At 33.1% G+C, this 26714-nt stretch overlaps 1 protein-coding gene and 1 pseudogene across 2 annotated transcripts in view; both read right to left on the bottom strand.

Annotated features, from left to right (window-relative positions):
* Positions 1 to 7055: 7055 nt before the first annotated feature.
* Positions 7056 to 26714, bottom strand: part of LOC113862703 (abrin-b) — a 34065-nt gene continuing 14406 nt past the window's right edge. Inside the window, exons 1-2 of one of the 2 annotated variants that reach the window (XM_027495834.1) lie at positions 8822 to 8892; positions 7056 to 8750 (exon numbers count right to left, since the gene is read on the bottom strand). In XM_027495834.1, the coding sequence (XP_027351635.1) occupies positions 7056 to 8744 (1689 nt within the window). In that variant the 5' untranslated portion in view covers positions 8745 to 8750; positions 8822 to 8892. Of the gene's footprint in view, positions 8751 to 8821; positions 8893 to 26714 lie in introns of those variants that run through there. The other variant, XM_027495835.1, reaches the window with a different exon arrangement.
* Positions 11609 to 12224, bottom strand: LOC113863172 (annotated as a pseudogene).

Raw genomic sequence — 26714 nt, 5'->3', positions numbered from 1 at the left:
ACTCCTTGTATTGCAAAATTTTTAAGAAAATCTAGTTTGTTTGATACCATTGTGACGTGGTTATCAGTACCTTCAATATAATATGTATTACATTTAAAGAAAAAAATATAGACCACTACAATCAACAAAAAGTATAAAATATGATATAATGTAAATACACAGTTAACATATAATGTAAATACATAGTTAAAATAAAGTATCAAATATAACGCTACAAAACATGACCACTAGTTAATCTCAACGATGGTCCTCTTGATGCTCCTGATGTGGCATCAAAATGCACTTTCTAGGTCGATCACTTGTTCCACGATGTGAGTTTTGATGCACCTGTGGAGGTGGAACATATAAAGTGATTCCAAAGTCAGCATTCAAATCAATGTCAGGCATAAATGTTGTATCATACGATGTTCCATCCCCAAAATCTAGTCCAATGTGCAAGGTGTAAACATAAATACATCATACGAAGGTGGAGTCATCAACAAAGCTGCGCATGGAATATACTCTTTGTAACATCTCTTATTTATTATATAATTTCCTCATTTAAATATAGAAACATCAACACAATTTGAGTAAAATAAGTGAAAGATAAGTGAAAGATAGATGAATGTAGAAAAGATTTCTAAGTATGTAGATTCTAAATCAATGAAAATGTGTAACATTTAAAATCTTATATATATATATATATTTCGGGATTCTCTATTCACATTTTAAAGAAAGACTGAATTTTTTTATATTAACGATCTATCTCAAAATACTACATATGTACATTAAATTCTTATTTAAAATAATTACATATTGTAGTCAACTTTGAATAGAAAGTTAGTCAATAATATTATTACAGTCCTCTTAAATAAACTGCATTTTTTTAAAGAGCAATTCTGTCACGACCCCAAGGCAAGGTCATAAACATAATCCCCTAAATCTCAGCAATACATAATAATCACTATTAATTAGGCATTCATGGATAATCATCAAGGAAATCAACATGTATTGAATTGAGAATAATTCTTAAACAATAAAAGTATTACAAAATATGACTTAGTTTGTCATTACAATTAATACTTACAACAAAAGTCGAATATACGAGAAGTTCTAACATAGCCTAAGGTCTAAACCTTCGCTTCTCCATCAGCTACTTCTGTCAGCCTGGGAAGCCGAAGCCTCACCTGCCTGACCTGCTCACGTACGGAGGTACGATCATCGCAGCATAAACATCACAACAACCGCAAATGCAAGGGTGAGCTTACGAAAGAAACAACATATCAAGTAAAATAATCGCAACAAATCAGTAAGAAACACCATTTTCAGCCCATGCAGCCCAACCCAGCTCATGCTCATGCAGAAATACGGAACAGTGTCCATCTGGCCTTTATCAGCACATTCAGCAGGTCTAGAGGAACTGTGCCGGTCTGAGAGCGACCCATTCCGATATCTGGATTCAGATAGTACAACTCAACTTTCTAAAGCCACATGACTACCCACCTAGCATGTGACACAGCACCTATCATGAAAGCCCTATTCAGCTCTAATATGATGCAGCAATCAGCATATTAATAATTTCAGCAATAGTAATTATGTAACAGCTCAGCTAATTCAGCAAATTTTCAGCAATATACAGCATTATTAACTCAGCAAACAGCCCAGCAATTTACTACATGTTATATTCAACACATTGGGTCATCCTCCCTAGGGTTTTTCACAGCATACAACCACAATACTCAATCATTCGGCTATCAAATTACTTCTCCTAGGGTTCAACAACAATCAATCACATCAATACAACAATTTCATTTCAAAAACGCAGTTCTAGCCCTCTCTCAACACCTCTCATCACTCCCAAATCATCAAAACGACCTAGGGCAAGCTCCCCTTACCTCAATCCGGTGATTTTCAAGGTGGTCTTGGTTATTCAAGTTTAGAATTCGCAAGAACTTCCCTACAAATGCAGCCAAGCTCAGAAAATCAAATGGGGATTTGAAGGAATTCAAGAAATCTCAAAGGAAACCATAGAACTTACCCAAAATGGCTTCAATCACTCCCCTTGGCCTAGAATCACGCAAGAGGTTGGGGTTTTCTAGTGATTTGGGGCCGGAATCAGCCGAAAATACGAAGGGAAGAAGAGAGAGGTCGAGGGTTTTCAAATAACCCTCGCACAGCTCTCTTAGAACCCTTAAATACAGTCTGAAACGCGACACTCTCGCTACAGCGACATGTTCTAGCTGCAGCAAGGGGACCTCGCTGCAGCAACATGCCCTCTCGCCACAGCGAAAAACTCAGAAGAAATTATACTCTGGTTTCTGCAGAATCTTGCTACAGTGAGGTCCTCTTGCTACAGCGAGACCGCACCCAAAAATGCAGCCTAGACTGTCGCTCTCTCGCTACAGCGAGAAGGCGACAGACGCATGCCTTTCTCCCTGGGACCTCTCGCTACAACGAGAATCCCCTCGCTACAGCGAGAAGGTCCTGCACCAGAACTCAGGCTATTCCTTCTCATTTCAAATTCAACCACTACCCAATATATATATATATATATATATATATATATATATATATACATCCACATCAGCTCAACACACAGCACATTCAGTTATAATTCAACAATCAACGCAATAAAACAAGGTAAACACATTCATTCATGGCAAGCATTACACTCAAGTCTTATCATTCTCAACACATACAACCCAAGGCATTACAAATTTTCTTCCTACCATTCCTTGTGAGCATGATTCTAGAACTGATAAATCCCCATTTTACTTCTTCATTATCAGAAAAGTTTGTAAGGGTGAGCATCCCTTGCCCACTAAAATTTTTAATTTATAAAGTAATCAAATCAATGCAGAAAGTATTTTTTTAAAGCAACATCTAGTAAGTTAGGAACATTCCATTTTTAATAAATTTATTCATATACATTATTCATTACTCAATAAATTGGCATCAATTTCTCCTTTATTATAGTGGTCATCCAATTCCCTAATTCATGTCAGTTTAATCATTTTGATTCCAAAATATTCATCCATTTATATCCAAAAATACATGTATTCCTACTTCATCTAGTTCACATATGTGACAAGACATCTTTTGTCATTTGAAGATTAATCTATTTACATCGATTCCATCAAATACTTAACTTCTCAGTCAAACATACAATGATAAAACAAGAAAACACATCAATTCACACTTGACCAGCTATCATTATTCAATCCATAATGCTGTGTCACTTTATTCATTTCAAATTTGAATATTCCATCATTCAATGGTACTCTAGGTACTCTCGGGCCCCTAAATCGCTACCAATGTATTCTCTCTAGTTACAAAGGGCTTACGCAGCATAAATAGTCGATGGTCAGCTAAACTACACACGGATATAACGCGTATGTTCACAGCCTTCCAAGCAAAAGTATAGTTAGGAGTTCGGTCAAGAAATAAGTGTGAGGCCTATAAAAGCTTCCCACTTTTACATCGTGTACACATCATTGAATTGCATTTACCACTCTCATTTTCCCTAGATTTTCACAATCAACTCCAAATTCTATACTCCCAGTGTATCTCTAAACTATCCATACCATGTCTCAACCGTGGCACATCACTTTATATTGTTCTAATACATATGTTGCAAACACATTAATCGATGTATTACAACATATTGGTTATAATCTCACCCGTCGATGTATTACAATACATATATCATAATCGCATCAATTGATGTATTTGTAACACACGTACTAATATCCCTATTTCTTTCCTCCACACATATTCATCACCTTTTATATCACACAATTTTCCAAAAGTTATACACATTCATCCATATTAACCATCACATGATTTATTAAAACATATTCAATAATTCACACATCCCAACTGGTTTTGATACACATATCTATAATAAATACGTTTATTCTTCCCAATACCAACTAGATTTCATCAAATTCATACAATCACCATATTCTATCATTTCAGCACATAATCATACACAGTAACACATTATCATACAATTTAACATAATATGATGAAGGTTGGACACCCTCGGACTTAACCCAATCTCGTAATTCATAAATATACACATATAAGTTTTTACGGAGGTTATATTCCCTCAGTTTCAATAAAGTCTTCTAACCTAAAGTCCAGTATTCTCTACCTTATATCACACAACATGTATTTACCTCAAGTAACTTATTTACAACACTTCCTAATCTTGGTCTAGCTCATGACTGTTACTAAGAATTCAATTCTAAGTGATTTCAAATAAACCCAAAACCCTTTTTTATGCCAAAAATCCACTTTTTATCATATAGTTTCATGAAAATTTTATAGATTATTACTAAAAGTAGTTGTTTCGATTCTCCTAAGATCACTACATATAGAAATAACACTAAAGCTTGAGAATACTTCTCTTACTTGGAAATGGATCTCAAAACTATGTTCTTTGTGGGCTAAAATACACCGACAGCAGAGACACATAAACACTGGCAGCCACAACACAAGCAACCGCCCACTCTGAGATGCCACTATTGATGGCTAAAATACACTTCCAACAAAATTAAAAGTTTTGTAATTTTATCTTCTATCGCAACAGAATTTATATAAAAAAAGTTTAAAGTTTAATACATTGAAATTAAACATTCTAACTTGTAAATAAAATAAAATCAATATGATTTTATTTTATTTAGAAAACAACTCTCACTTTTAAAATCAATGTCATTAACCTGATTTTAAAATTGTCAATAAATTCAATCAATATAACTCCAAATTTGTCATTAAGCAGATTTAACACCATAATATGTCAATTGATACTTCGAAAAAAACAAATATACTGAAATAACAGTTAAAATGGATTTAAATTCATATATGCAAAAACTCAAATTTTACTGGGTAAATGTGCATTTTTTTCGCTTCTTTTAATGTATTCCTATTTCAAAAAAACATCCTCTCATTTCCCAACCGGGCTTGCAACTGAGCTCCCAGAAATAAATTTGTTCCCTTATATTAATAAATAATGTAATGTAATCGTGTTAAAAATAATATATAACTTTTATCAATAAAATTCAGTAAAAAACTGAAATAACTCTTCCTCAGTTGATCAACATGGTCGGTGATAAAAATTCATCTTAATTAGTTGTAAGTCTTGTCTTGTAAAATAAAATTCATAAAAACTATGTAGAGGTTCTCACTTAGATCTAGGAGAAGCTTTGCCTTGAGAGGGTTTTTTTTTAGTGAAGAGAGTGAGAGAACGGAGGGGAAGTGAGAGAAAATAATGGTTTGGTGAAAAATGAAGGTTTTTAGCTCAAAATCTCCTTAAATACCCTTTAGTTCGCGATATTCTTACTAAACCCTAAACCCTAAACCTCCTAACTACAACGAGGATCTCTCGCTACAGCGAGAAGACTACAAAATGTCTTATTCTAGACAACTCGTTCTTGCTACAACAAGAGATATATTACTAGAGCGAGATATCCTGCAACTCAACATCAACTAAAACGCTCTAACGCACACACAACATGCATCAAACCATTACACGTCAACCACACGACTTATATATACATAATTTTTAAGCCATTTCACACCACAACCAACATACAACATCACATTCAAAGCACAGAGATGCCGCAGTTACATGAATATATCATCAGTTCTAAAAGAAAATAGGTATGTATCCAACTTAGGCCTGACACTGGTCATGCTCAAAATTTTATAAATTTATATTGTTAAGAAAATATTATTTTTAATAAAATGTTAATGCTTAATATATATATATATATATATATATATATATGCAAATATAATGTTATATTTGTTATTATAAAATTTAAACTTTTTTAATATAACAATTTAATAATAATATAAAAATATTTATAGTATATTTTTATCAGATTTAAATCTGATTTTAAACCAATTTTAAAAAAAATTAAAATAGATTGGTTTATAATCCAATTCATATAATTGAATTTTAAATAGATTTAGATTGAATTTTTGAAAATCCAATTCATGCCACCCTTAGTATTTGAGGCATTATAATTGTCATCACTCTTAAATAATCACGACCGATGCATAGATAAGTTACTTAAAAATATCAAAGTAGACATCAATATAATATTATTATAAGAGTCACTCATAAGATAACCAAAGTCTAAGGTAATTTTACCTTCTTGATAATCCTCTCCTCCTAAGAGTGTCATCTCCCTTAAGGGTAAGTCCATTTAATGGGTAGCTCTCGGTTAACATATATTATGTTGTAATTAATCTTGACCGAGACAACTCTACCTTGACAGGCTCTTCCATTGAATAGGTAGCCCTTTCTCCTAGAGTTTAACTAAGTGAACTTAAGCCATTATTTTTACTAACGATCACAAGGTTCTAACATAACTCCTCTCAAAAATATTTATATAACAAAGAGTCACTCTTTCGTACATAAATTACATTTATTTTTAATAATAAAAGTTTCAACACATATATCTCACAAGTCACAATTAGATATCATTAAATAAAATCAAAACAATCACTTATTTCACACTTTTTAAAATAAATTCATATAATTAGATTAAATACACATCCCATTAAATTTTCATATAATCAAGAGATAAATTTAAAACTTGTTTCTCTTTAAGTTATAATTTTATGATAATAATAACATAATGAATAATTAAAATAATATTTAAAAATAAGTTACTATGATCATTATTACTCACAAACAATAAACACCAATTTATGATATTATTACTCACAAACAATGAAGAGCAATTAATTTGCTTCACAGGACTATTCTGGAACTGTAAGAAAAGTGCAAGTCTACAAGTTTGGAACTAAATCCCCGGGCTCTAATTATGATTTAGCTTTCCAATTGTTTTGATTTTATCCACTTAGGTTCTAAAATATATTTTGACTTGAAGCAATCTGGTTTCTTTTTATTGATCACTTGATGGCGTAGGGTTTATTGATCACTTGATGGAAAGATTACAAGGCAGCATGAAGCTCATGACTGTTTCTGGAATCGATAGATTCCGTCACTTATTTAAACATTACAGAGGCAGATAGCATTTGCCTCCTCAGACATGAAGCCATTAAAACAAAGTAAGCCATATTTGGTTAGCTTTACCATGGTACGGATGAAGTATTATCTCTTTAAGACTTGGATCAGAGCGTTTCACATCCATCACCATGTCGTCATGTAAATTATAAATGCTACCGTCATTTTTAAACAACCATCTTTGACTAGCCCATCCATTGCTGCAAGCCATCAGGACAATGGGAGATCCTTGTTTGTGGTCTTTAGAAGTTAAACAGTTGTTTGTATTTTGCACTGAACGTATAGACCCATCTGTGTAAAGTGCCCATTGCTGCTCCTTCTTATTGTTATCACAGTCAGCCAGCCACACATTACTTCCCTGAGCTTGCATGCAGAGATCTGAATACCCACTGATTGAAGTTACGAAAGGGCTTGTGTTATTCCCTGTACGCCAGCCCTGTCCCATTAGATATTCGTTCGTTTGCACGGTGAGTGTCCCTTCCATGCTACTAGATTCAGCACTCAAGACCAAGGCAGACTTTGGATTGATGATGGTTCCATTGTCCCATATTTCCCAATAAGTGGCCTCTGGTACTGCCGAGGTACAATCATATATCATGACATAATTCCCTGGAGCATAACCTTCTGTGGTTAAACACTTCCCGTTGGACCTTATCGTCTTGTCACTTTTCAAGGTCCACAGCTGGTTCTCTTCAAGCCGGTCTTTGCATTTAAACAGTATGATACGATTGCCATTGTGATAGCCGTCGTCATAGACATCCACGCACATCCCATCTCGACCACCAATGCGCACGGTTGGTTCATAACGAGAGCTGCAAATCTTTGATTCTTCGACAATTGATCTTATTAATAGAGGTGATTGGTTTGTATTTGGCGGATTGCAGACAAAAAGCATCAATGCTAGAACTGCAACTGATTGGTGTGTCAAGGAATCTACAATAACAGGTTGGTTATTAACGCGTCTTAAGGTGACCGCATTTGGAAAAGTATCTTGCACGGATTCTTGAACACCTCGTGACAGATTATCCCAATTGTTCTCCAAACTTAACATGGCAGGATCTGGTTGAAACGCCGTACCAGTTCGGATGCTGACACCAACCCGGTTTGATATGTACCTGTATCGAGCTGCTTCTGCAACCATTTGGATTATCACGATCAGGGTACGAGCTTTTTCTTCATCGTTACTGGCCCCACTTCGTAGAAACGATATCGCATGTGTCAAGGCCTGTAAACCTAGACTTATTTGCTCTCTTGTCTGATGAGCCCATCTCTCTAGATCACCATAACTACCATCAAAACGAAGTGAGTACCGTTGCGTGCCAGTGAAAAGGTAGGTAGATGCAGATGCTGGGGCATCACGAAGGAAATAGGATTGACTTCCTGCTCGGTATGCTACCACATATGCATTGGTCACATCGATACCTACTTCAATAGATTCCCTCTCCGAGTTTGAGAGTTCGACTGTAATATATCGATTTCTTTCATCCACTGTTGTTGGATCTCGAAGCACAGGTATGTCGTGTATCAGCCCACCTCTTAGTCTCTCTCGAAGCGCTTCAATGAACTGTTTGTAGCTTTGTGAAGTGGCACCTTCAGTAGTAAATTTAATGGGCCGGTCCTGATTTGTTGCTCCTGGAGGATTGGTTCTTGCGGCACATCTCAGTGCAGAGAATGAACAAGTCCATGCAAGACATAAAATCAGTAGCTTCAAAGTTTTGTCCATTTGAAACTGCATGCAGTTGCAAAAAATTTTAGCAAAATATGTAACGAAAACTAAAAGAAGTAATTCAAAATTTAAACCTGAACCTAACTGTGAGCGAACCTTGTTGATCCCACTTGCAGTAAAATAATGGATGCTGTGCAATGTTTGGTGTGGCTTGAAAGGTGCGGAGTCACTGTGCGCTTTATAGGCAGAGGGATCTTGGACCATTGGTACTACCTCAGCATAAAAATAAAGCCTGTTTTTGGAGCATTAGTCTGATTTGGACAGAGTGCATAATTTACCTAACAATTTTGGCAGCAATGGTTGGGACCGCATGATATATAAACATCACCGTTTAGGCCAGCCAGCGGTTGCTCTTGCTCACCTGAAAGCCTGGCAAGAGATACATATATAGACATCACTGTTTCGAAAGAAATCAGCACCGAAAGAATACAACAGGAATCTTTTACCACAAAGGGTTAGGATATCCACGAAGAAGCTTCAATGGAGTGATTTGCAGCGAAAACAAGAGATTAATAGAAGAAAATAATAAATAATGAAAGAAAAAAGTAATTCATGTAACAAGGATACAACCCACATTATGAGAGGAATTTATAATTCTATCTCTTTTAGTGTAATTTCAAACTCTCTTGTAAAATGCCTAAAACCAAATACTCCACATGATTCCTTTGACTCTTGAAAAGAAGTATAGTTACAGATTTCAAAATAATTTATGAAATAATTTTATGACTTTGGACTAACTATATCCATATTTTCACATGATGACTAAGATATATATCTACATTTAAAAAATAAAACCACTTTTATCTCGAACTATAGACTCGTATACTTTGCTATTATTCAAGAGATTACACGGATCACGTCTTGAGTTTACTCATCCTTTAGAGATATTGGTCGACAAAATTCAACATGAATTTCAAAATGAAATAAACAAATATTGAATGGATTAAAAATTTATTTTTATCGCAAAATCTAAAATAAAAACATCAAGTCGAAAAAGAGGCCCTGCTTTTACAAGAGAAATAAAAAAAAATATGATTGAATTAGTGTGATAGAAGAATATTTGAATGGCATAAAGAGTGTTATGATAAAGATAAGAATTAAAAAAGAAAGTATTAACAGTGGAAGTATGTAGCGACAAACAACGATATCAAAACAAAATGTTCCAAGGACAATAATTGCCACCAGCAAACAATCAATTCAACATTAAAAAAGTTGTATTTTTTTTTTTTTGTAATCTTATTTATGAAAAAATAATTATTCTATTCATTAAAATTAATAAAACGTACTTGTATATCATAAATTTATATTTTATTTTAAAAATATTAATAATATTAAATAGTTAAATTAATATATTATTTATTCACTATTTTTAACATGTACATAATTACATAAATAAGAAATTATAAATAAAAATTTTTTACTTGAAAGTATAAAACTCAATGCAGTTAAATGCATTTAATATCATTAAATATTATAATTTTTAATAAAAATACAATTTTATATTATATAAAATGTTGTAAATGTTAGAAAAACTATTATATATTAATAAATAAATATTATCCATTTATATTGGACAAAGGATAGGATATAAATTTTGTAATAAATAGAGATATAAAAGAACTTAGCAATTAATGTATTTAAAAAAAATATTTTTTATAATTAAGCTAAGGTTAAAAATATAATTTTTTTAAGCATTTAAATTTTGAACTAGGTTTAGGTGCAGTTGGATTCCACATAAAGTTTAAGTATTTACACCACAGGTGAAGCGTGATTCTCTTTTCTCTAAAGCTAATCTTATTATAGAAGGAGACTAAATCATATTTTTAAAAACAATAAATGTATTTTTTGTAAAAAGAAGATAGAGAATATTGTCTATTTATTCATAAATTGTAGTTTTGTAAAGTCCATTTAGGAGGATATTTCAGCTTAGTTGAACTGTTTACTATGCTCTTATTCTTCCTTAGTATATAATGTCATTGATTTTTCTGAGTTGCTATCGGGTAGAAAACAATGGAAAGTTGTCACTTTGGTTAATTATTTGGAACTTGACATTGTAGTGTATTTACAAACATAAAAATAAAATTATTTTTTCTAATCATGAATTGGATTCCCTAAAAGTTATAGAGGTGATTAAATTGAAGACATGACAAGCACTTACAGCTAAAACAATATGTTTCTCATTCATTTTTTACTGTTTTGAACCCATTCTTAACATGAAATTGCTTTTTTTTTGCATAATGACAGAGAGCTATTACTTGAAAGCATACTTTCCTTCCTATTGCATAAGAAAATGTTAGGTTTAGAAGAGACTGTTTTGGGATAATTTGTGAGAATTATTACTTAGTGTTTAATACTTATAGATATGGGCTAAGCATCTCTAGTACTTAATTAATAAAATTTTTGTACTTGTAAATAAAAGCTAAGGCTAAAAATATTTTGATGGTTATTTTTTTATGAATAAAATCAAAAATAATATTTTGTACTTGAGAGGAACTCACTGAACATGAGAATATCTCACTGAACTTGAAAATTCTCCCTGTAAATTTCTCTTTGTATTTATAGAAAAAATAAAGCTCTCCTAATCATTATTAATTTCCTTACCAATTTAAAATTTTATATCAGTTTTATATAGCTTTTTTTTTATCAAAATTCTATTTATCTATGCTATTCTTGCTTTAACTATGATCTCAGCACCTCTGGTATAGTTTAGATCTCATTTGTGAACATACCGATTTGGTTCAAGAATTAATACCTTTATTCCATTTATTTCATATAAAATTCATGCAACAGTACAGTAAAGTAGTGACACTGACACATCACACAAGAAGATATTCTTGATTCAGATTTGTTAATGTCGACACTCATAAATCTGTGTTCTGATGTTGCCACAAGAAGGTAGCATTAGCATTCTCGTCACTGCAATAGAGGCAAGGATGTTGTTCAAAACCTTTGTGTTTGTAGGATCTTCCTCGCCATCATAACAACCTCTTTGTTGCTTAGCTGACACAGATTCTCCTTTAACACCATCTGAATGGCATTGCTTAATGTTCCATAGGCCTTTCCACCACGCACATTTGGGTTCATGTCTGCAGAGGTTTCATCAGCTTGGCAACCACTCAACAGAATCCCCTCATCAGGCCTCAATGGTTCCAAAAAATCATGATCAAATAAAGGTAACCGAAACCTCAAACTGGCTTCTGAGCCAAAGAATTCTAACATATGGGTTCCAATGTCTGTGGTGTTTATTTTTGTTAATGATGAGAGGTGTTGCAATATGGACTCAAAAGGGATTGTTTTTGGGGTATAGCTGAGTTTCAGTGCGCCATTTTTGTTAACCATTGAGGATGGTCCAATCTGTTCCTTCTCTTTGTCAACGAGGCCATCACTATGGCATGAATCTGAGAGAATCATGAGACTTGCTCCCTTTGGCAGCCGGTTCACTAGTTGCCGGAAGTCCAAATCTATTTTATATGACATTAACAATAGAAAGAAATGCGTCAGTTGCATGTGATATTCTAAATGATAGAAGGGTCACACTTCAAATATTAAAGGTGTATTCACTATTTTGTAGCCTCCTCTTAGGTTAGTAACACTAGTTTGGGTAAGTTTCTAGATAAGTTTATAGACGAAAAAATTAAAATAAAAAATTAATAATTTTTTTAAAATAATTATCATTGTTTTAAATAAATTAAATAATATAAACTTAAAAAAATAAAAAAATAAAAATTAATTTTAACTTATAAAATGAGTTTGTTTTATTTTACTAGATAACTTTTTATCGTATGTAAGATTTTATAAAGAAGTTTATCTCATTAAAAAAGGTAAGATCGTCACGTTAAAAAAAAATTATATTTTTATTAAAAAGAACTCACTAAAATTAGTTTTGAACCTACTAAATAAATTTAATAAAAATTATCTTTATTTCTCCTACATAATAACCTGTTAGGATTTTCTTTAATCTATTATGTAATTTCTATTAAGTAATGACTATTATGAAATTACCTTTCCCTTTGAGATCTTGAATTACGTTGCTCTCACAATACAATATATGATTCTCATACAATTAAGGGTTCAAAGAACACTAACCTGAATCTATTGTTCCTTGATGTTACCTCTCTCTTTGATGTCGTTGATTCCTTAGTATTTTTCCCAACTCTTCCTTCTTCTTGAGAGAAAGTTCATTTATGCGTTTACCGTGAGCTCACTCAGAAACTGTGAAAGTAAGAAATAGGAAATGTCGTAACCTTCATTTGGTAACCGCTCTTTAATTTATATGAAGGGAGAGAGGAGGGTTTCCTTATAATTGTATTTACAATTATACCCTCAATGACTCTATATTTTATATTTAACCACCATCACATTAAATCATTAATTAGAGTCATGCTATAAGTTACATAGACCACTATAACAAGATTATTAAAATAATCTAACAATCTCCCACTTGGCCTATGTGATGACTTGAAGATTCAATGAACTGTAAGTGCGCATATCATTGATAATATCAAGTCATCATCTTTTAATGATTTAAGTTAATCGAATCATGGCGGTCACAAGTCATTTGACGACATGATTCCTTCCAAGTATCACAGAACCAACTCAAATCAAAACAGCTTTAATCAGTCATACTACAGACTGTAACTCTGATGTGTTTTTAACACTGAACCTGTTATCAAACTCAATGCATACATGTACATTAACACAATTCAGATAACAAGTAAACAAGCAGAAACAATACTTTTATTGAATCCCCAAAATGTCTACAATAATATGAGCAAAACAATCTATACACATATATGTGAATCACACAATCATGCTAATAAGGACTTGTCTATAATGCCCATTCTACCAACATGGCCAGAAAACGTTTTAGGGGGCAATCCCTTAGTTAGCGGATCCGCTATCATTAAATCAGTACCAATATGCTCAATAGACACTTTTTGTTTCTGCACTTCTTCTTTCACTAATAAGTATTTTAAGTCCATATGCTTTGCTCCCTTTGAATACTTATCATTCTTAGAGAAGAAGACGGCTGCAAAATTATCACAGTACATTCTCAGTAGCTTTTCTATATTATCAACAATACCAAGCCCTAAGACAAAGTTCCGCAGCCACAAAGCATGAATAGTAGCCTCAAAGCATGCCACAAATTCCGCTTCCATGGTAGACGTAGCAATAATGGACTCCTTGCCGCTCTTCCATGAAATCGCACCTCCAGCTAACAAGAAGATATAGCCAAAGGTCGATTTCCTTGAGTCTAAACATCCAGCATAGTCTAAATCCAAGTAGCTCACCACTTCCAGTTGACTAGATCTCCTATAAGTAAGCATGTAGTCCTTGGTGCCTTGTAAATACCTAAGGACTTTCTTTGAAGCCTTCCAGTGGTCCATTCCGGGATTACTTTGATATCGGCCTAACATTCCAACAGCAAAACTGATATCAAGCTGAGTGCATGTCTGAGCATACATTAAACTCCCGACCACTGATGCATAGGGAATAGATTTCATTGCTTTCTACTCCAACTCATTCTTGGGATATTGCATTTCACTAAACTTGTCTCCCCTTTGAATTGGAACTACCCCTGATAAGCACTTTTCTATTTTGAATCTCTCTAGTACTTTGTTGATGTAGCCTTTCTGAGACAATCTCAGTAATCCTTGTGATCTATTACAGAATATTTCTATTCCAATCACATAGAAAGCCTCACCTATATCTTTCATCTCAAAATTCTTAGAGAGAAATTCCTTTACATCATGCAACAGCCCAACATCATTAGTAGCAAGAAGAATGTTATCAACATACAGGACTAAAATGATGAACTTACTCCCACTGACCTTCATATAGATACACCAGTCAACAGTGTTCTCTACAAAACTGTATGACGTGATGGTATCATTGAACTTAAGATACCATTGTCTGGAAGCCTGTTTCAACCCATATATTGATTTCTTTAACTTACACACCATACTTTCTTTACCTGCAGTCAAGAAGCCATCTGGCTGATCCATATAAACTTCCTCTTCCAAGTCACCATTCAGAAAGGCGGTCTTTACATCCATTTGGTGGAGCTCTAAGTCATAATGAGCCACCAAAGCCATAACAATTCTTAAAGAGTCCTTCTTTGAAACTGAAGAAAATGTCTCTTTATAGTCTATGCCATCCTTTTGAGTGTATCCTTTAGCAACAAGTCTAGCCTTGTATCTCTCAACGTTGCCTTTTGAGTCACGTTTGGTCTTAAAGACCACTTGCAACCGACTCGTTTTGAACCTTCAGGCAATTCGACTAGATCTCATACCTTGTTGTCACTCATTGATTTTAACTCTTCTTTCATGGCATTCAACCACTTTTCAGGATTGTAACATTCCATAGCTTGCTTAAATGAGACTGGATCCTCATCAATACTCAAGTCACATTCATGCTCAAGTGAGTAAACCACATAGTTATTCGAAATAGTCAGTCTTTTCTGCCTTACAGACCTCGTTAATGCTATCTCTTGTAGTTCACCTTCCTCTTGCTCACTTGTGACTTATGCATTTTCAGCTGGTTCATCCTCTATTTGTTGTTCTTGTGGGTTTCGAATATTAATTTGTTGTCTCCTTATGTTGTGTGACCGTGATACAACAAGAGGAACAACAACTGGAGAAGAGACACCAACTACAGGAGTTTTCGCACGTGTCTCTTTAATTTCCACCTTTCGTGTTTCACCACTCCTACTAAACTGACCATTTTTAATGAACCTTGCATTTCTAGACTCAACTATTCTCATACTATGGTTAGGACAGTAGAATCTATACCCCTTTGATTTTTCAGGATAGCCGCAAAATAACCACTTATGGTTCTAGCATCAAGCTTCTTTTCATGTGGATTATACACTCTTACTTCTGCTGGACAACCCCAAACATGAAGATGTCTTAAACTGGGTTTCTTTTTTGTCCACAATTCATAAGGAGTCTTTGAAACTGCCTTACTAGGAACTCTATTAAGCAGATACGCAGCGGTCTTTAATGCGTACATCCACAAAGACATAGGTATAGAACTGAAACTCAACATACTCCTAACCATTTCTATGATAGTACGATTCTGCCTTTCAGCCACACCATTTTGTTGTGGTGTACCAGGCATAGCATACTGTGCACATGTGCCTCGACTTTCCAGAAGTTTCGCAAATGGACCTGGACATTGTCCACTTTCATCAGATTTTTCATAATATTCACCACCTCTATCTGACCTCACAACCTTTACCTTTCTATCCAGTTGCCTTTCCACCTTATCAATGAACACCTATAAGACATCCACTGATTGAGACTTTTCATGCAACATATACAGATAACAATAACGTGAATAGTCATCAATGAAGGTAATGAAATATCTTTCACCACCCCAAGATGGGATGTTAAACGGACCATAAATATCAGTGTGTATCAACTCTAAGAGTTGACTGCTTCTTGTGGCTGGATTCTTTAATGTGTGTTTAGTTTGTTTTCCTTTAATACAATCCACACATACATCCCAGTCAACAAAATCCAATTGAGGTAAAATTTCACTTTTCATTAACCTCATCATCCTTTCTTTGGATATGTGACCTAACCTTTGATGCCACAAGAAAGTAGAACATTCATTACAAACATTCAAATTACTACTAATAGCACTCTCAGCATGAAACAGAGATTCACCACCAGGTATTTTAGGTACCTTAATAAGATTTGATTCAAAGCATACTTAAACATAATATATACCTTTCCTTTCGAACCAAACCTTTCTCTTCAGACAATCTTTCTTGAAGTGATCAATCTTCTTGCAGAAGAAGCACCTCTGGCCCTTTTGGATTTGGCCTTCACGAACCTTTAATAAGGTCTTATCCTTCTTGTCCTTCTTACCTGGCTTAGCCTTGCTACTACTAGCCCCTTCGTGAAATGTGAGATGGACGGAGTGTTCTTTCACCTTTTTTAGCCTCCCTTCCTCCTGAACTAGCATGGTCTTAATTTCTTGTATGTTCTATTTATCCTTAATAGTGTTGTAATTCACCTGGAACTGACCAAACTCAGGAAAGAGTGAGTTCAAAATGAACTGTACTAGAAAGAATTCCTTTACCTCCATGCCCATTGATTTTAGCTTTGCTGCTTGATTGATCATGTCAGTCACATGGTCATGAATGAGATGTGACCAATCAAACTTCTTAGTAGTCAGCTCAGTCAACAGGGTGCCTGTCATGGACTTATCAGTAATGTCCGATTGTGCATACTTTTTTACTTTTGCCATAAATTTCCTAGCATTTTCAGTCTTTGGCATTTATGGCTTCACATTTTCAGCCATAGTCATCTTCAGCAAGCTCAAGCTCAGCCTATTCCACCTTTCCCAAGCCTCACTAAGAGTCTTTTCCTCTTCAGTACTGGTCTTTGTTGTCACGACCCCTTTTTGTAAGGAACCGAGAACATTGTTTATACATCACATACTTATTTAAGATAAATAAATAATAGAGAATATAAGTATGAAATTCTCTTCTCAATTAAAATAAAACAAAGTTTCTTACAACAAATATCCAACAGAACAACATAATATTACATTTAGTTCATAATATTCAAAATACCCAAAATTATACTGTATAGTTCCCTCTACATGAGGTCTCAAAATATAAGGGAAAAAGGACTTTGATGAAATATTACTCAACCCCAGCTTCTAACATTTCTTCACTAGCCCCTCAGCCTGTGAAGTAGATGCAACACCTGCTACATCTGCTCACGTACCACCGTACGATCATCGCAGTACACACGCACACATTATAGCATGCATTATTTGTGCACATTTTCAATCCTTTAGAGTGTGTAAATTACCTTTCATGTTCCCTTATTTCACAAATTATGACATTTCCTAGTTAGTTGGATGATAGGAACTAAATTTCAATTAATGTCTAAATTCTGTTTTCAGACCTCCACTCACTGTTTTGATCGTAACTTTTTCCACAGATGTCCATTTGGTCTGATTCCAGTTGCATTGGATTCCTCATTTTCTGGGCTAAAAATTCTTGTGCAGATCGTCCAAATTGAAGTTGTTTTATATTTTCTATGAATTTTTGAAGTTAGGAAAATTGTGCAGGAATTTTTGTATTCGAATTTTGTTCTTGTAATTTCATTTCATTTGTATTAACATTTCATTAGCTTGTAATTTGGGCTGTTTAATCACACTTGTGAGCCCTTCTTTTTAGTGTTGGATCTGATCATTAGTGGTACCTATTAATTTGTTAGAGGCTCTACTTTTCAGAGGGGTTTTTTTGGTTTTTGTTTCGACACACTTTTAAAAATTTGATTTTGGCTCCTAAAATTCTCTCTCTTCTCTTGGTGTGACTTTTCATTTTCTTCTCTCTTCTTCTCTCTTCTTGACTTGGTTGAGCATTGGATTCAATGGAAGGCTAGGCTTCTTGGATTGATACACAAGGAATAGGGAATTGCAAGGAAGATTCAGAGTGGCTCCAAGTTTGAATTCTCTTTTCTCCTCTTCTCTTTCATTTTTCAAGATATTGATAACGTTTGGGGATAGGAATTGAATTGAATTGTGATTGTAATTTGATTCATGAAATTGAATTAGATTGATAGATCTATTAGTCAAATTCGCAATCTAGTTTGTTAGCAAATTTGATTGAATTAGTTAATGGATTAGATGTTCAAATTATGGAAACAATGAAGGATGTTGTTTGCATGAACCTATGACTTGTGGATCAATTAATTCTCATTTGATTTCTCTTTTATTCCAAAATTTTATGCGTTTGATCAGATTATACTTAAACTCTCAAAATTCCCCAATCTTTTGTTTCATTTTAACAATTCGGCAAAGAAGAATTAGATACAAACGTGTCCTCGAGAATTCGACCTTGGTTGACATTATTCTACAAATAATTGCGAAAGCCTTGTGCATTTCATAAGTGTTCGACAAAGCTGTATCAACACAACGACATAGAAAGAAATGCAAGGGTGAGCTTACCAAACTTAAAATAAAATCATATATATAGAGCAAAATATTTCTCACAGCAATAATCCCATGCATTTCCAGCCCATCTAATGCACAACATGAAAACGGTTCCCAACTGGTTTCACAGCCTAAGTAATCCAGAAGGAACCGAGCCGGTCCGGGAGCGACCCATTCCGGTATCTGGATCCAGACAGCACAGCATAACAGTTCAGCATGAACTTACCATTACATGTCTACCCACCTAAACATGTAACTCGGCTCTATAATGATGCAAAATATAAATCTCAGCATGATGCACACCGCCAAAATTATTTAACAATTCAGCTAAGGCAAGTTTATAATAGATCAGCCAAAATCTCAGCATTTTAAATCAATTAACAGCAGTTACAGCTTAGAAAATAGCTTTTATTCAAAAGATCTAACAAAATCATATCAAAACATCTTGAAATAGCATATTAAATCGTTCAAAATGTAGTTCATAGGTTAAAGTAAACTCCCCTTACCTTAGAAAGATGATTCACACTAAATTTACCGAATATTACTTGTTTTAATGCAAGATTCACTGAAGATTCGGCTTTAGAACGAAGTTTCTCCTAAGAACACCATGAACTTCTATGAGAAAGAGAAGGAGAAGAGAAACGAACAGTAAATCTAGCTTCAATAAAGAAACTTACTTCAAATCCTTCAGAATAGACGTAGAATCTCAGATCTGACAAGAAATCTAAGTTTAGGAAGGTTTAGTATGAGAGAAATGGTGGTATTTAGCCTTAGAACCTTTGAGAACCTTGGATAGGGGTGAAGAAATGAAAATTTCGTGTGAAGCCCCCTTTTTATAGAAAATTTTCAAAATTCACTGTTCAGCGCGGAATTTACTGTTCATCGCCGGAAACACTGTTCACCGCTTACTGTTCACGCCGAAAACACTGTTCAGGGTACTATTCACGCAAAAAAATACTGTGCACGCATACTGTACACGCACTGTACGCGTATGTGACGTCAGCCATGACGTCATGATGATGTCACGAATGACGTCAGCAGTCACTGTACATACGCGGTTTTTACTGTTCATACACAGTTTGCACTGTTCATAGGTATTTTTACTGTTCATCTGACACTGTTCATACGGTACTGTTCATTTTTTTATTATTATTTTGTTTTTAAATAATTTTAAACTCCATCTAAATCCATTCCAATACCAAATAATCCTTCAATTAACATTGAACAAGTATAAAATATTATAGATTACTCAATAATAAATCTCTAGCCTGACATCTGTGATGGCTGCGGGCTCTTGTTCCATAATGATTGCTAGGTCTAAGTCCATAACATCTAGTTGGAATCTAACTTGTTCAGCCTAATCATCATAATTGAGCCCATTGAACTTGACTACGTCATTACTCATGTCATACGTATTCATAGGGACTAAATCATTTAACACATGCTTAAACATTTATGCTTTGAATAAACTTAATAGATTCAGACAGTCAATCGTCATCAATTATGCATCTAAGTTTACCTTTGGGTAACGCCTAAATACACAATTTATCTATAATGATGCTAATAAACAACTTTAATTGACAACCAGTCACTCAAACCAATATGCAAGTCATCTTTGGATATACAAACATATTATGAAGTGCTTACATGTCTCCTTGATGTCATTAATCATATGCAATGATCCACCTTTGGGCGATATCCTAGCATTATAATTAATGAGTTAAATTGTTCACTCTTTGTTTCTATGTAGCATCAAACAATTTTGAACAATTTATAACACACAATTAAATGCTTAAAGAACTTTTAAAACTAGGCCACTTTGGTGACTAACAAGTTACCCTTAAAATTAAGCACTAAATTGTGAAGTTCTCATTATGATAATGTAATTTAGAATTAATTAACTTGAGAATTTAATCACTTTGGTGAGTAAAATTCACTTTGATGTAATTCTAAAATTATCTATATATTTTAGGAATTATATTCCTTATTCTGCCATAAAATTCCTATGCACGGCCGTGCTTTTACTTAATGCATGGTTGTGCTTCGATGAAGCAAGGTCATGCTCATCTCTGATGCATGCCCCTGCTTCCTGAAGCATGGCCGTGCTTCCTGATGAATGATCGTGCTTATAATTGATGCATGGCTGTGCTCACAATATGCAAGGTCGTGCTTCCATTATGCAAGGTCGTGCTTCGTGGAAGCATGACCGTGCTTGTTCCTGATGCGTGGCCCTGCTCCCTCCCTGATGCATGGCCCTGCTCATATTACAGATTCAAAATCCAATGTTTCTAACTTCCAAAATCTTAGGGTTTTCAATTATTGAATCCAAAGCAATTATTCAACATCAAAATAATGCCAATCCATCATATTAAATACCTAGGGTTCATGTAATTTGGGGAAAACTTTAATGGAGAACCAATCTTTTATGGAGAATCAACGAAATTCACAACCTAGCTCTGATACCAACTGTTAGGATTTTCTTTAATCCATTATGTAATTTCTATTAAGTAATGACTATTATGAAATTACCTTTCCCTTTGAGATCTTGAATTACGTTACTCTCACAATACAATATATGGTTCTCATACAATTAAGGGTTCAGAGAGCACTAACCTGAATCCATTGTTCCTTGATATTACCTCTCTCTTTGATATTGTTGATTCCTTGGTATTTTCCCCAACTCTTCCTTCTTCTTTTAGCTCCTCTCGGATGGTTGAGAGAAAGTTCTTTTATGCGTTTACCGTGAGCTCACTCAGAAACTGTGAAAGTGAGAAATAGGGAATGTCGTAACCTTTATTTGGTAACCGCTCTTTAATTTATATGAAGGGAGAGGGGAGGGTTTCCTTATAATTGTATTTACAATTATACCCTCAATGACTCTATATTTTATATTTAACGACTATCACAGTAAATCATTAATTAGAGTTATGTTATAAGTTACATAGGCCACTATAACAAGATTATTAAAATAATCTAACATAACCACGTGATATTATTCAACAAAATAAATGATCGAAATCCATAACAACTAGTTTTGTTACAGGTACTAAGAATATTACAAGTTGCTTAGAATTCCAATATTGGGATGCCAAGCTAAGTTTAATTAACAGTTATCAACCACCAATTCATAGTAATGCTAGAATTAACTACATGGATACCCAATATTTTTTTTTATCGTGTGTCAAAATATCTAAATTTTTTCCTTTAAGTTAATTTTGAGAAACGAGTGATACCAAATTTTTCAATAAATAAATCGTAAGTGTAGTATAGTTGACACGGCTCACCGATTAGAGTTGAAATTTCACCTAAATTTTATGATTTTTTAATACGATACATGACCTATCAACTAGTTTTTGAAAATGAATTAGGCCTATTTTCTAATAATATGAAAATGATTATTTATATTACATTACTTTTGTAGTAAAATTGCATTTTAATGCAAAAAAACAGTATTGGAGATTTGATCCAATTCTAAGCAATATCTCAATATTCCCTTCACGTGTGAGAATAAAACTCAAACACCTGAAAATGATTGGTCACCTGATTATCCAAAGAAACAGATAGAACTAGCTAAAGCTAGGGTCATTTGCCTATAAGTCAGCTGATCCTTTCAGAATGAATATGTTGGATCAATTAGAACGAGTTCATATTCTTTGATTTTAAGAATTATGTCTATCCATTTTAATACGAATAGTTGGTGCTTTTTTAATATTTTTTCTTATATTTGGATTATATACTTTAAACGTTTCTACTGTGTTTTTTTATTCCCTGTACTTTTGAAATCTTTCTATTTAGTTCTTTTTTATTAAGCTGTTTGGAGGTTTGTACTAGATTTATTTTTTTATTTATTTTTACCGTTATTATTCAATTTTCTTTGTTTGTTTTAAAACTTTAAAATTATAATTTACTTTTGAGACTTTATAACATACCCTACAAATTATATGAAAATGATCTATAGACCCATCCGCAACATTGGTAGGAGAATTTATAAAAACTTTTATAATTTCTGTTATTTTTTCATTATCCAAGTTTATTGAAAAATCAAGATGACAATTAAATAAAGTAAAACCGTCATGAAAATTACTTTCTAATGCTACTACTATTGAATCTTATATTATATATACCCTCATCTCTCATAATAATATAAGAATAGGCATATTAATACTTTTCTAATAATTCTTTTTTTAAAAGTGAAATTTGTTTATTATTTGTTGTTCTTAGTTGTGAATATTGTATCACGTGGATTTGTTCTTCTAATTTTGATTCTTAAAAGGGTCTTGAATTATAAATTTTGAAGGTTTTATTTTTGGTATAAATTAATTATGTAATGAGTTTCTATTTGCCCTATTAAAAAATTTTGTCTAGACAGAGAAGTTCTTACTTTTTCATTTTGTGTTCTTATTTCTATATTAGCCAAGCAGCAACATCAGCCTCTATTGTCTCCCTCAATCAACAAGCTTTATTCTTACAAAACAAATTACAAATAATGGCATCTATAAATTTTGTCCCAATAGAAGACAAACCTTTAGCAAAATGACACTCGTCAAAATGAGAGCAGGTTTTGTATCCTGCAAAGAAATACAAGTATCACATAGCATAAAGTTTAGTTTTGTCTACTGCAGTGACGAAACTTGCATGATTTATACACATGGCACAATACTACAAGTTTTGTCTTTGAAAGGGACACAACTTTTGCAATTTTGACACGTAACTTGATCCTACAAATTTTGTATCATGTATAGTATTCATTGTTTTTGTGACACGCATATTTACCCTCTAGTTAAAGTCATGTAGCTACACTCAATTATAAAAAAAAATTATATATAAATAGTAAGATTGCATATGTTGGACTTAAATTTATCAACGTCATCGCCTAATAATTTGAAAATCTTGAATATAGAAGTTACAATAGGTACAAATACAAAGAGCACATATTTACTAAGTTATTGTAATTTGAAGGAAGTAAAGATCAATATGAATATGAAAATGAGGAGATCAATACAGACAATGAGGATGTTGATGAAGGACATGTTTCATTAGACAAATTGTCTTATACTGATTTAGATGGTGTGATTTTAGTTCAAACTTAAATTTACCACAACAAAGTATTAGAGATATTGTTAATGATTGGTATATTTTTGAATTTAGAATTTATGAATTATAAATATTGATAAAATTTTAATGCATGTGAGGGTGAAATTTCTTTTTAGAATGTAAGTCCACACTATAAGTATATTAATTAGGAATACCTAGGTCAAGTAAAAGTAGAAGAATTAAATGTGTTAATTTCATAAGTACAAAGAGATTCTTTATATGTTGGCTTGTTATTTGACTCTAAAGAGAAACTTAAAAATTCATTAAAGTAGCATATTATCAAAATACATTAGAGTTATTTTGTGGCTTAGTTAAAATTGACAAAGTTGCATGTGAAGTGTTTGAATAGTAGTAATGGTTGTCTGTGAAAAGTAAAAGTGTCATTGCTTAAAAATTTAACTAATGGTAAAATAGCAAGGTGGGGTGGTAAAACAAACATATGTCAATCCTACAATATCTAGACCATTAAAAACTCAATTCAAGAAAGGATTGTTGTTAAATTTGGATATAAAATTTCATACAAAAAGCTTAGAAAGAGAAACAAGAGGCGATTGTAAGTGTATTTGGTGACTTAGAAGAATTGTATGCTACATTGTCAAGATAGTTAAAATACATGCAATCACATATTGACTATATATATTTATAAGATTGAAACAAAAGATTATGTAGTTGGGCATCAAGTGGACAACAAATTTAAAGTTTTTGAACTATTACTTTAGTGTCTCAATCAATGTAAAGAAGCTTTCAACTTTTGTAAATTAGTAATTTAACACTATTAGAAAAGCGCTATTTATAGCAGATATGTAATACATATGGCTTTACAGATGATTTTTTGGATTTTTTTTTTTTTTAATCTCTAAAAAATTCGTCTATATTACAGACGGATAACCATTTAGCACGAAATATTATAGACAGAAATTTCTGTCTCTAATTTGAAAATGGGAGCCAAATTTGGAGCGGGAGTTATAGACAGGAAAATTCGTCTATAAATATTGTTGTTTTTTACCGACTTTTCATCTGGCAATTTACAGATGGAGAAATCTGTCTCTAACTGTATTTGAAGAATTCATAGGCGGATAAATCCGTCTGTAATTGAACCTTTAAAATGTACCGTTTCATTAAACCCTTTACAGACGGATTCTTCCTCATTTTGCATAATTTTCTCTCTCTCTGTCTCTCTCTAGGAGCTTCAGTTTTTTGGCCTTTGCGAGTTATTGAGCATTCATTTGAAAGATAATTTGCATCATTGTGTTCCTAGTACGATATTCTAGCTTTTAATTAGTTTAATTTTTTTATTTTTGATGTATTTTAGAGACTTAAAATTTCTAAGATAGATTTATAGGATTGGAGATTGTATGACTGATAGGAAGGGCGTAGAGGTCCTTCTCCGAACCTAATTATTGTGTGTTGTGAGATTGTTTATGTTTGTGGAGTTTGTAGAATATGTATGTTGTGGAATTATAAAGGGATGTGCTCTAGAATGGTTTAGGATTGTGATGTGTTTATGTTTTATGCATTGATTAATATATTGTTATATAATATATTAGTTATGTGTGGTGAAATTTTGATTTTTGTAAAAAAGTGGTAAACAAACGTAAGAAAATTAACATGTATTAGGGGAGATTCTGCCAAAATTTATATTAAAAATTTGTGTAATGTATAATAGAAAGTTGATACAACATTGTGTATTTATATTAGGTTTATATAGTTCTTGATCCAGATGTTTCTCGGAAATCGTTAGTGGATATATGATAGGTTGCACCCAAGTCGGAGGGAAACAAAACCTGAATTCTTTGACGGTGTAAAAGAATTCATACGTGTTTATTATAATTCGCAGCAATTCATCACCAACCAAAAATTTAGGTGTCCATGTTCTACGTGCAAGTGTAGAAAGTTGGATATTGGTTCAATTAGGTATGATTTATATAAGTTTAGATTTAAACATGATTATTAGATATGGACTGAGCATGGGGAAGTAATTAATATGGAAAATCAAGTAGGCAATTCAAATATATTGCAATCAAGTGAGGATGTAGGTAATATAAGTTAGGAAGAAAGCAATAGTTGTTATCAAGAGATGGTTTATGATGCTATTGGTCCTAAATTTGAAATTTTTTATGATTTTGAAACTAAACAACTTAATGGAGAGGTTGCAAAGTTTTATAATATTTTAGAGGCAGCAAACAAGCCTTTATGGGATGGGTGTGCGCATTCAGAGTTATCTTTAGCAATAAGAATGTTAAGCATAAAGTCAAAAAGTAATCAAAGTCAGAGTTCATTTAATCAATGGGCTACATTAATTAGTGAGCTTAGTCCTCAAGTTGACTCAATCCCAAAAAAATTTTACCAAGCAAAAAAATTAGCTTCCAAACTTGGATTAAAAGAAGTCAAAATTGATTGTTGTTTGAAAGGTTGCATGATGTATTACAAAGATGATGCTGTTTTGACAAATTACAAATTCTGTGGAGAGCCTAGGTTTAAACTAAGAAGAGGTGGTAGAAATGGTAAATATAAAGATGTACTGCAAACTAGAATGCATTATTTGCCTTTAATTCCTAGATTAAAAAGGTTGTATACGTCTATGAGTTCAGCTCCTTACATGACGTGGCATGCTGAAAATAAAAGGAGTGATAGGATAATGACTGATCCATCTCATGGTGAGGCTTGGCAACATTTTGATCAAGTGTATCCTGAGTTTGCATCTGATCCTAGGAATGTAAGGTTAGGGTTATATGCTAATGGGTTCACTCCAAATAATCAATTTAATAAACAATATTCTTGTTGGCCTATTGTGGTTACACCTTTTAATCTTCCTCCTGAAATAAGCATGAAAAACCATATTTATTCTTGACTTGTATAATTCTTAGTCCAGAAAATCCAAAGGCTAAAATTGATGTATACCTTCAACCTTTTATT

This window comes from Abrus precatorius, unplaced genomic scaffold, assembly GCF_003935025.1.
Source record: "Abrus precatorius isolate BTA unplaced genomic scaffold, Abrus_2018 Scaffold3, whole genome shotgun sequence".
Taxonomy (NCBI): Eukaryota; Viridiplantae; Streptophyta; class Magnoliopsida; order Fabales; family Fabaceae; genus Abrus; species Abrus precatorius.
Note: the sequence above shows the minus strand (reverse complement) of the source record. Positions and strands in the feature narration are given on the sequence as shown.